This window comes from Dictyostelium discoideum, assembly GCF_000004695.1.
Source record: "Dictyostelium discoideum AX4 chromosome 4 chromosome, whole genome shotgun sequence".
NCBI lineage: Eukaryota > Evosea > Eumycetozoa > Dictyosteliales > Dictyosteliaceae > Dictyostelium > Dictyostelium discoideum.
Window position 1 is genome coordinate 1433752 of NC_007090.3, and position 12500 is coordinate 1446251.

The following is a 12500-nucleotide window of genomic DNA, read 5'->3' on the forward strand; positions in this document are numbered from 1 at the left end:
TGAAAATTCTTTAAAGTGATCAGCTGATTTACGATAACATTTATCACCATATTTACAAGGTGCTTTCTTTTTCTTTGAATCATCTTCGTCTTCATCATCTTCATCATCATCATCATATTCTAATTGTTCTAATGGTATTGGTTTTAAAATTTCAGTTTCTATATTGGAAAAAAGTAAAAAAATAAATGAAATTAATAAGAGTACTATTTTGTTATTATTATTATTATATATTATTATTATATATTCTTAATATATATTTTCACTTACTAGATTTTGATTTTATTGGTGCATTAAAACTAAAAGAAGTAACTTTTTTTAGTTTATTTGAAATGATAGTTTTATAAATCCAATTTTCATTAACTATTGGTACACCATTTAGGTTGGCATTTTGAACTTTTGTACCTAAATTGAAATAGTCAGATGAAGTTGTTACAAGTTGAGTACAACCATTTACATTGGTAGTATGAGAATGGAAAGAACCACCATGTTTTGTAATTAAATTTTGAATATTATATTGTACAGTACTCAAGGTACCCAATAAACTAATGGTCTTTCCATTAAGAATATTTGAAGCTGGCATTAAATTAGCTTGATTATATTCTGATAAAAAGTTACCATACACACCTGTTGGAGCAACATTTAAACCACTAACGGCAGTACCAGCAGTTGCACCACTTTGATAATGAACTATGTAAACTGGTAAAATTTGATCTGGATGAAAGATAACCAATTCCTTTTCATCAGGTGACAAATGAGAGGTGTAACCAGTGACACAAGGCTTACCGTGAATTAAAGTGGAGCATTTGTAAGCTTTACCCAATAGAACCTTGCATAAAAGTATCTTTGTACAATCTTTGATGTAACCAATTGAGTAGTCTGTAAACTCGCTAAAATAAATACCTTTACCATACCAACCTGAATCAGTGGCATGTTTAACACCACTACCACCACCTGGCACAGAGAAATTGTTGGTACAAATGGGAATAATATTCTTTGCGGCAGTGCCATGAAAACCAAATACAGGATCACTATGTTCATACTTTTTAGATTTGTATTCCTCCATTTTGGCATTGAATTTCTTTGTAAGTGTTGGATTACAAATGTATTCAACCTTTGTCACCTTCATTGAATTACCTGATGTCAACAATCTATAGAATTGACTCTCTGCAATTCTAAAATGAGCATCAGCTTGACTAACACCACTAAGATGTCTAGTTGGTCTAAGAATATATTTCATTGGTTTATCCTTTTTAAGAACATCCAATTCACCTGGTAAATAATTTCCAGAATTACCACTATCAGTTTTTTGTTTCTTTTTTGATTTATCATCATCATCATCATCAGAATCATTATCCTTCTTCTTTTTGTTGTTGCCACTATCACTTGTTTGACCTGATAACATTTTATTAATCATATCCTTTCTCTCTTGTTCTGATAATTGTGAATATGATTTCTTTAATGGTAAAACTGGACCATTATCAATTTTAACTACTACTGTATCACTACCTTTTTTAATTAATGTCATTGATAAAAAACAAATTGTTTCATCATCTGATATTTTAATTTGAGTATTTTCACCTTTTTCAATTAAATTCTTAAATGCTTTTAAAAAAAAAAAAAAAAAAAAAAAAAAAAAAAAAAAAAAAAAGTAAGAATTAATAATAATTTTTTAAATGTTAATAATAATAATAATTAATAATAATAATAATTTTACCTTTATTAATATCATCATGTGAACCATCAAATTCTTTCCAAGATTTTGTAGTAATTTTTGGAGTTGTAGTTTGAGTATGTGAATGTAAGAAATACCAATATGGGTTATGATAATCAGAAACATCAATATGGTTTCTTCTAACTCTTCTAGTTTTAGTATCATCATCGAATCTAGCTTGTTCGAATGAAGAAAAGTTAATATATCTTTCAGCATTAATTGAAGCCTTTGAAAGACCTTTTAAAAAGGAGGATTCCACTTTTAAGGATATGTCTGGTTTGAAAGCTTTAAATTCACCTCTTGCCTTTTCCCAGCTCCAAATTGGTTGACGAAAAACTCTCTTTATTGATTTCTTGGTTTTGGCATTATCTTTACTATTGTACATTTTCATTTCACTAAATATTATAACTATATCATCAAAAATTTGTTCATCACTATCTTTTGGTGTTTTTTGATAAACTTTTTCAATTGAATCTAATAAATTATATTTAATATCTTTCCATTCAAATTCTGAATTTTGATATTGCCAATAAATTTGTTTAGAATCTGATGTCATTGGTATTGGACATCTGTCATCATTATTATTATTATTATTATCATTATTTGTTTTATTATTATTTGAAGTATTTGAAGAAGAATTTGATGTTAGTACTGATGAAGAAGATGTTTTTGTGGTTGTGGAGGTTGTTGAGGTAACTATTGCAACAGTTGCATTGTTTGCTTGTGATGAGTCTTCATCATCAAGTCCTGCTAATTTTCTTTTTGGAGGCATTTTTTTTTTTTTTTTAATCTTTATCTTTACAAGTTTTAAAATACAATGGAAAAAAAAAAAAAATAATAATAAGGAGTTTAGAAAAATAAAAAATTAAAAAAATAAAAATTAAAAAAAAAAAAAAAAAAAAAAAAATTTGAAAAAAAAATATCTTTCTTGGAAAAATATCTTTCTAAAGAAAATAATAGTGTAGATTTAAAAAATAATTAATATTATTCTATTTTTAACAAAAAAATAAAACAAATAAAAAAAATTAAATTTTGTGATTAATATTAAAAAAAAAAAAAAAAAAAAAAAAAAAAAAAAAATTATATTCTTTTATTTCAATTAAACATCCTATTGTTTTTTTTTAATATGTGTAGTTTTCATTTCATTAATGATAATAATAATATAATAATAAAAAAAAAAAGTAATCTTTTTTTTTATTTTTTTTTTTTTTTCAAAAATTTCTCGTTTCGTCGGTTTTTGGAAATTTATTTTTTTTTTAATTTTTTTTTTTATTTTTATTTTTTTTTTCATTGATCAATTTTCTTTCGTTTTTTAATTTCTTTTTTTTTTTTTTTTTTTTTTTTTTTATATATTTCCAATACATATATTCATAGGAAATAAATACAAAATGAATAAAGATAAATCAAAACAAAAACCACAAAAAAAAGAAAATAATAATAATAATAATAAAAATAACAACAATAATAATAATAAAACTGAAAATAATAAAACAAATAAAGATTTTACAAAAAATAAATTTGATAAAGATGCCAAAATTGATAAAGTAGATAATAAAAAGATATTTCATAATAGAAGTAGTCAAAAGAGAATAGCAAAATTAAAAAAAATTGAACTACAAAAGAAACCATTAACTTTAAAACTTAATGAAATTAAATCAATTGAACAAAGATTAATTGATGAAGCACCACAAAGAGGTACAAATCCATTGGCTAATATTTCATCAACCACTGCAACAACAACAACAACAACAGCAACAAAGAATGATAAAGAAAAAGAAAAAGAATATAAAATTGATTATCCATCAGCAACTGATTTTAAAGATTTACCAATTTCACAATTAACATTAAAAGCATTAACTGAATCAAAATTCTTAAAATTAACTGATATTCAAAGAGCATCACTTCCACATACATTATGTGGTAGAGATATACTTGGTGCTGCTAAAACTGGTTCTGGTAAAACTTTATCTTTTATTTTACCTGTAAGTTGTTTAAATTAATAATGTTTTATTTTTTTTAAAAAATTAAATTCTAATTTTTTTTTTTTCAATTTTTTTTTTAAATTTAGATTTTAGAAACATTATGGAGAAATAGATGGGGTAGAGATGATGGAATTGGTGCAATTGTATTATCACCAACTAGAGAATTAGCAATTCAAATATTTGATGTATTAAAAGCGGTTGGTAAATATCATACATTTAGTGCTGGATTAATTATTGGTGGTAGAAATGTTCAACAAGAGAAAGATAAAATCAATGCAATGAATATTTTAATAGCAACACCAGGTAGATTGTTACAACATATGGATGAAACCTATGGATTCGATTGTAGTAATTTGAAGATATTGGTATTGGATGAAGCTGATCGTATTTTAGATTTAGGTTTTTCAAAATGTTTAAATAGTATCGTAGAGAATTTACCAAGAGAAAGACAAACTCTACTCTTCTCTGCAACACAAACCAAATCAATTCGTGATTTGGCTCGTTTATCATTACAAGAGCCAGAGTACATTTCAGTCTATGAAAAGGATATTACAACCACACCACAAAATCTCACACAAACTCTATGTGTTATCCCATTGGAAATGAAATTGAATATGTTATTCTCATTCATTAAAACTCATTTAACTTCAAAGATTATCGTATTTTTTGCATCTTGTAAACAAGTTAGATTTGCACATGAAACTTTTAAACTTTTAAATCCTGGTACAACTTTATTCCCACTTCATGGTAAAATGAAACAATGGACTCGTTTAGAAGTATTTGAAGATTTTTGTAAAAAGAAAGCTGGTACACTATTTGCAACTGATATTGCCGCTCGTGGTCTTGATTTCCCTGCTGTTGAATGGGTAATTCAAGTAGATTGTCCTGATGATATTGAAACTTATATTCATAGAGTTGGTAGAACCGCTAGAAATGATGCACCTGGTCAATCAATAACTATCCTTTTACCTTCAGAAAAAGATGGTATGGTTAATTTAATGGAAAAACAAAAAATGAAATTTGAAATACTTGAACCAAATCCAGAGAAATTAGTTTCAATTGATTCAAAATTAAGTAGTTTCTTATCTGAAAAAACTGATTTAAAATATTTAGCTCAAAAAGTATGTTAAATTTTATATATAAAAAAAAAAAAAAAAAAAAAAAAAAAAAGTAAATAATTTATTAATTTATTAATTTTTTTTTTCTCCAAAAAAAAAGTCATTTGTTTCATATTTAAGATCAGTTTATAGACAATCAAATAAAGAAATATTTAAAATTCAAGAATTAAATATTAATGAATTTTCAAAATCATTAGGTTTATTAGGTACACCAAATATTCAATTTGGTAAAGCAAGTGCAGATAGTAAAAATAAATCATTTGTTGTATCAAATATTCAAAAACAATTAAAAGATAAAAAATCAAAAGGTGAAAAAGATATTGATAGTAGTGACGACGATGATGATGATGAAGAAAGAAATAAAATTGGTAATAGTGATGATGAAGATTCAGAAGATGATTCAGATTTCCAGGATGATTCGGATGATGATAATAAAAAAGTTACTAAACAACAACCAAAAACTAATATTGAAAAATTATTTGATCGTAAGAATGCAAATGTTATGTCTGAAACTTATCAAAAACTTAGAACTAAAGAAGAGGATGAAGAGGATGATTCAATGTTTGTTGTAAAGAGAAGAGATCATGATTTAGATAATTTAGATATCGTTAAAAGATTAAGTAGAAAAGAAAATAAAGAAAAGAATTTCATTAATGATCCAACTAAATTGAAATTCCAAGAATCAACATCTGTTCCAAAAGATGGTAAATTACCAACATCATACATTGAAAAGGTAAAGAGTGAAGTTGAAAAAGGTGATGTTCAAGATAAAATCCTCTTAAAAGAAAGATTAAAGAGAAAGAAATTAAAACTTCAATCAAAGGAATTAAGAAAACAATCAGGTGGTGGTGCTACTGGTGATGATGAAGAAGAAAGTGTTGCTTATTTCGTACCACCAGGTGAAAAAGATCCATATGAAAATGGTGAAAATGATTCTGATGATGAATCAAATGATGATGATGTTTGGGGTCAAGAATATAATAGTGATGATGATGATGATGATGAAGAATCTGAATCTGAAGAACAACCAAAACCAATCACTAAAAAGAGAACTCTTGAAGATCATGAAGAAAGTGCACTCAAATTCTTAAAAAAGAATCGTATTTAAATATAAAACAAATAAAAATTTTTTAAAAAAAAAAAAATAAAAAAAAAAAATAAACAATAGTGTACCCTAAAAATTTTTTTTTATTCTTGGGAATATAAAAAAAAAAATAAAAAAAAATAACCAATAGTGTGCCCTAAAAATTTTTTTTTTTCTTGAGAATATAAAAAAATAAAATAAAATATTACCAATTTGGTTTTTTGAAAGAAATAAAACAATAAAAGTTTAAAAAATCAAATTTAAATATATTTAACAACCTAAAGCTAAAAAAAAAAAAATAACATCCGATTTCCAAGATTTCCAAGATTTCGGGAATCCAAAAAAAAAAAAAATAATAAAAATAATAATAAAGGATAAAACCAATTATTTAAATTTAACTTTTAAAAGTTTTATAAATAATAATAAAAAAATTATTTATTAGTTAAAGTTTTTATATATAAATAAAAAAAGTTTATTTATTTTAAATTTTTTATTTTTATTCTATAATAGTCTAATAATGGAAAAGATAATCTACCACCATCTCTGCTATTATTTAAATTACTACATGGTTCAGTTACTAACTTTTTAATGGATGGAGGTTCTAAAGTTTTAACAAATGGTATGAATTCGGTTTTAATAGGATGACAATAAATTTCATTTAAAATTAAGGTATCAACAGTTAATGGAATTGAGCCTTGTAAGAAAGGACGGTTATAACCTTTACCAAATTTTAAAAATACAACAGACTCTGGAATACAACCAGGCGTTATTGTTTGATTGAATGAATCACCAAATGTTAACGATTCAACTGTCAATGGAATATCACCGGGTGATAGAGGTTGATTGAATGAGTCACCAAATACCAATTCCTTTACAGATCTTGGAATTGTACCAAACTCTAATAGATGATCATATGAACAACCGAAATGAAGTATCTTTACTGAAGAAGGTATTGATCCCTCTTGAAGGGGCTGATTTAAATTTCTACCAAATTTTAAAACATTTACTGAATTTGGAATACAACCAGGCTTTAAAGGTTGATTGAATGAATTTGAAAAATAAAGTTCTTCTACACTATCAGGTATTGAACCTGGTATTATTGGTGCTGCATATCCATTAACTAATAAATGACCCATATCCAATATCTTTATTGATTGTGGTAAAATTCCAGGTTTTAAATATTTATTAAATGATGACCCCAACACTAACTTTTCAACACCCTCTGGTATTGATCCTGGTTCTAATGCCTTATCAAATGAATCACCAAATTTAATATATCTAACACTATTTGGAATTAAACCTGGTGGTATTGTTAAATTAAATCCTTTATCCATTAATAATGTTGTAACAGTAGTTGGTATTTCTGGTAATTTTTCTTCATTTGATTCTGATGATGATGATGATAATGATGATGATGATGATTGATTTGATATTGTATTTGTTGTTGTTGTTGTTGAAGTAGTAGTAGTAGTAGTAGTTGCTGTTGTTGTTGTGGTTACAATGGTTGTTGATAATTTTGGTGTTGTAATTGTTAATGATTTTACTGCACTTGTTAAAGTTGTTGTAGTAATATTTGGTGTTGATAACATTTCTAACATACTATTTGTAGATTGACTCAATGAAGGAGTTGATGATGCAGTCGAAGTTGGTGATAGTGGAGCTGTTGGTGTTGTTGATGCATTTGATGCTAAAACACCATCATCATCATCATCATTATTATTATTATTATTATTATTATTATTATTATTATTATTGTTATTATTATTATTATTACAATTTGTTTGATTTTCTTGTTTAAATTTATTATTTTCATTTTCATTTTCTTTTTTTAATTCTTTTTCTTTTTCTTTTTCTTTTTCAATTGATTGTTTTATTGAAATTGGTCTTGGTGATGGTATAAATTGTTGTGATAATAAAGATGGAGTTGGAGTTGGAGTAGAGGTTGGTGTTGGTGGAGTTGGTGGTGGAACGTAAATACTATAAATGATATATTCTCTTGGTGAAATCATTTTTAAACACATTTTATTATCACAATTTACACTATTTGATATATAACTATAAAGATTTGTACCACTACTAAATATATTTGTTCTGGCAGATAATTGACTTCTACTAGTTGATATTGTACTATTACAAGTACTATTGGTTGCACTATTACTTAAACTACTATTTATAAAATTTGTATCAATTAAATTTAAAGAGATTGTTCTTTTTTGTGATGATAATCTATACTTTGTATCAATTATTGTTTTCTTTGTACATGAACCACTATTATGCCATGCGTCATTCCAACTATTTGATCTATCAGAATGTTGTTGTTGTTGTATTTGTAGTAGTTGTTGTTGTTGGTCATCACAATTACCAACTGTAACAACACCACCTTCAGTTGTTGAAGTGGTAGTGGTTTGTAATTGATCAATATTTAATAAAACTTGTTGTTGTCTTTTCTTTTCTTCAATTAATCTCTCTTTTGCTTCAAATAGTAATCTTTTTTTTAAGATTTTAAAATGTTTTCTTTTTTCAAAACTATCATTCTTTATAAATCCATTTTTCCAATTTAAAAAATTATTATTATTTATTTCAATATTATTATTATTATTTTTTTTATTAATATTATTATTATTGTTTGAATTACTATTATTATCTGTTCCCTCTTTAAAAACGTTATAATTTATATGAATTATACCATTATTTATTTCCATTGCTTTTTTTAAATTATAATGAAAAAAAAAAAAAAAAAAAGAAATAATAATAATTATAAATATTACAGAATTAAAATTTTTATTTTTTTATTTTGTTTTTTTTTTTTTTTTTTTTTTTTTTTCTCCAATTATTTATTATTATTATTATTTTTTTTTTTTTTTTTTGTTATAATTTATTTCTATTTTAAATAATATGAAATATTTTTATTTTTATTTTTATTTTTTTTTTATTTTTTTTTTTTATTTTTATTTTTTTATTTTTAAAAAAAATAAAAGATTTAAAGTTTAAATGTTTAAAAATGTGAGGTATTACTGTTTGAGTTGGCGCTTTTTGTTGTATAAATTTTTATGCTATTGGTTTTATTTAAAATATTTATTTTATAAATTTATATTATATAATCAACAGATTGCGATGATATCATAAAATAATATCATTTAAAAAAAAAAGATGGAATAAAAAAAAAAAAAAAAAAAAAAAATATTATTTTTTAAAAAAATTATTTAATTATTTAATTAATTAATTAATTAATTTAATTAATTAATTTAATTAATTAAAAATAAAAATAAAAATAAATATTTTAAATTGAATAAACAAAAAAAAAAAATTTAAAAAAAAAAAGGAAAAAAAAAATTTTTTTTAAAAATAAATTTGTTTTTGGGTTGGGTTTTTTTTTTTTTTATTTTATTTTTATTTTTTTATTTTATTTAATTTTTTTTGGTTAATTGTGTGTGTGTGTGTGTGTGCGTGTGTTTTTTTGTGGGTTTGTACATTATTATTATTCTTCACATAATAAAAATAAAAAATAAAAAGTAAAAATAATAATAAAAATAATAATACTAATTTTTTTTTTTTTTTTTTTTTAATATGTATTTTAATGCCAATGAAATCTAAAAACACTCAACTAGCTAATTACATACCAAATTTGTAACATGTTTTTCGATAATGATGATGATTCTTGGGAAATTGAAGAGATATCTTATTATTAAATTACCCCAAAGATATACCAACACAACACATTTAAAAAAAAAAAATAATAAAAAAAAAAAAAATATTAAAAAAAATAAAAATAAAAAATAAAAAAAGGATTAAAATTGTTTTTTTTTTTTCTTTTTTATTTATTTATTTAATTATTTTTTTTTTTTTTTGAATTAATTTTGATTATTTTTTTTTTTTATTTCCTTTATTTAATTCCACTAAATGACTTATTTTTGATTTAACAAAAAAAAAAAAGATTTTAGTGAGATTTTGTGGATCAAAAAAATTTTTGTTTTTTTTTTACACACTATTTTTTTATTATTTTTTTTTTTATTTGATTGTGTTTGATTATAATTTATCTGTTTGGATAATAATTTAATTCTCCTAGATATTTTAAATAAGCTCCTCTTGTCTACCAAAAAAAAAAAATAAAAAAATAAAAAAAAAAATTAATAAAAAATAAAAATAAAAAAAAAAATAATAAAAAATAAAAATAAAAATAAAAAAAATAAAAAATTAAAACAAATAAAAATAAAAAAGTAAAAATAAATAAACAATAAATAAAAATAATAAAATAAAGATCACCATTTAAAATAAAAAAAAATTAAAATTTTACATAAATTAAGGTTTTTTTTTTTTATTTTATTTTATTTTTTCTTTTAATAAATTATTATTATCATTATTTATTTATTATTAAGATTATCATTATTATTATTTATTATTATTATTATCATCATTATTATTTTTTATTATTATTATTATTATTATTATTATTATTATTATTATTATTATTATTATTTTTTTTTTTTTATTATTATTATTTATTTATTTATTTATTTATTTATTTATTTATTTATTTATTTATTTATTTATTTATTTATTTATTTATTATTTATATACTTATTGTTTTTAAAATTTATTTTTTTGGTAATTGAGAATATCTATTTGCACCACCAAACATTTTATTGATTTGAGGATAACCACTAATGGAGGTACTATTTGCACCACCATTGAATGAACTTGATAAATGTGCATTATAAGTGGGTCTACCAGCACCACCAGATTCAATATCATCATCATCATCAAAATCATTACTTTCGTCGAATAATAATGTTTGTTCATATGGATTATTGTTATTATTGTTATTGTTATTATTATTACTACTCTTTTTCAAGAATGAATCGATGAAACTTCTAGCACTACTTGTATTACCATTGTTAGTGTTGTTATTATTAATATTACCACCACTAACATTAAGATTTGGTGGTGATTGTTTTGAAATTGTAGTTGAACCAGATTTAAAGATTTGTTTTGGATTATTTGAAGTTGAATCTAAAGATGGTGGTGGTGATTTTGAACTTAAAGGTTTTATATTATTTTGAGTCCATTTTCTTCTTTCACTATCTATTAAGAATTTACCTTCATCAATTTGTTCATGTGAGAAATCTACATCGAATCTAAATTTACTAATATTCAAACAATTCATAATTCTAGAGTAAACATTAAACAAAGTCGATAGACAAACAATAACAATTAACAATGGGAAATATATGTAAAAGTAAGTTCCTAAAAATGGTGCAACATTCATTGTACCCATTACAACTGAAAATGATGTTCTATTATCCTCAATACCACTATTCATATTAATAAATTGAATAAAATTATAACATAATGGTGCACCTAATCTACAAAGATAACTAAAATTTAAAAAAAAAAATATAAAAAATATAAAAAATAAAAATAAATTTTAATAAAAATAAATAAATAATTGATTTTTTTTTTTTTTTTTTAAAAAAAATAATAAGAATACTTACGCAGCACTAAAAATTATACTATTTGAATCGGAATGTTGATGTGGAATTAAACGATAATAATTGAAAATTCTAATTTTAAATAAAGTACTATAACAAGTTAAAGCTTCATAACCTAATGGGAAGAAGAGTATAAATTGAACAAAGATATTTGAAACATTTGAATGTTTGACAATATTTGAGAGTACAGAGATATCAAAGGAAGTGAAAGCCAAAGCAAATTCAGACCAAATGATGAGTAGTGATAATACTGCAAACACGATTGCTGCAACTCTAAATACCGAGATCTCTAAATAGTTATACCAAATCCATTCCATAATATCCAATTTTTTAGCGAATCTACCCTGTCTTTGCTCTCTGAAACTCCAATTGACATTCTTGTCCAAACTGATGGCACTATTTTGAATGTCTTGTAGTTCGAATGCCTCGACCAAGCATTGATCGTAGAGAAACTCTGCTCTCTGGCTATTGGTAATGGCATTCTTTAAACGAGAATTCAAAGCCACCAAAACCGAGTACGTAGCCTCGCCGTCGCCCTCGCCACGCTGGACCAATGCGTATTGCTCGGGTGGACATTGATCCACGATGATTTTAATATACTTTTCATAGGGGTCGTATTTCTTTGTCTTCTCCTGAATCCTTCTTATCACCTTCATGGTTGCAATCAATTCTTCGTTCGCTTTTTTCTTTGAGTTTAAAAGCTCCACTGCTTTAAATTGCAGATGCTTCAAGACCAATGAACGTTGTGAACTTACCCATATTGAACGCGGGGTCTCCACCAACCCGTATCCCATCAAAATGATAACCAAGCACAAACCCCACGTGTTGGCTGCCGCCATTGCGAAACCAACCATTGAATTCCAATCCAATTGTTTCACTGCCAATAGCCATATCATAACCACCAATCCAATAACTCCAAATATTAAATAAAGATAGGCATTCTCTTTAATTGATCTTGTAATTCTACCTGATAAATGAAAATCACCGGCCAATACAAACGACCCCATCAATGGATAAACTAACCATGTTAATAATAATGTTCCAAAATAAAATGTTTGATAAATATATTCTAATTTATCATTCGAAATATATGCCCATGGTTCTTCACATGAATCA

The 12500-nt window shown here is 23.9% G+C and overlaps 4 protein-coding genes across 4 annotated transcripts in view; 1 reads left to right on the forward strand and 3 right to left on the reverse strand.

The window, feature by feature from the left end:
- The window catches only part of DDB_G0284015 (PARP domain-containing protein), a gene marked incomplete at both ends in the record, with an annotated part of 2504 nt that extends 21 nt beyond the window's left edge, over positions 1 to 2483 (reverse strand). Inside the window, 3 exons of the mRNA XM_633693.1 lie at positions 1 to 158; positions 268 to 1602; positions 1715 to 2483. The exon at positions 1 to 158 is cut by the window's left edge and continues 21 nt beyond it. Coding sequence (XP_638785.1) covers positions 1 to 158; positions 268 to 1602; positions 1715 to 2483 — 2262 coding nt within the window. The remainder of the gene's footprint in view (positions 159 to 267; positions 1603 to 1714) is intronic.
- A 616-nt stretch (positions 2484 to 3099) lies between these two features.
- ddx10 (DEAD/DEAH box helicase) lies at positions 3100 to 5919 on the forward strand (the record flags this gene model as incomplete). Its single annotated transcript, XM_633694.1, has 3 exons — positions 3100 to 3693; positions 3780 to 4814; positions 4912 to 5919. 3 exons carry the CDS (start codon positions 3100 to 3102, stop codon positions 5917 to 5919), a joined length of 2637 nt encoding a protein of 878 aa, XP_638786.1.
- Positions 5920 to 6371: 452 nt separating this feature from the next.
- DDB_G0284025 (hypothetical protein) lies at positions 6372 to 8597 on the reverse strand (the record flags this gene model as incomplete). The annotated part of the gene is made up of 1 exon (XM_633695.1): positions 6372 to 8597. One exon carries the CDS (start codon positions 8595 to 8597, stop codon positions 6372 to 6374), a length of 2226 nt encoding a protein of 741 aa, XP_638787.1.
- A 1892-nt stretch (positions 8598 to 10489) lies between these two features.
- The window catches only part of DDB_G0284019 (hypothetical protein), a gene marked incomplete at both ends in the record, with an annotated part of 2535 nt that continues 524 nt past the window's right edge, over positions 10490 to 12500 (reverse strand). The window contains 2 exons of the mRNA XM_633696.1: positions 10490 to 11270; positions 11388 to 12500. The exon at positions 11388 to 12500 is cut by the window's right edge and continues 137 nt beyond it. Of these exons, the coding sequence (XP_638788.1) occupies positions 10490 to 11270; positions 11388 to 12500 (1894 nt within the window). The remainder of the gene's footprint in view (positions 11271 to 11387) is intronic.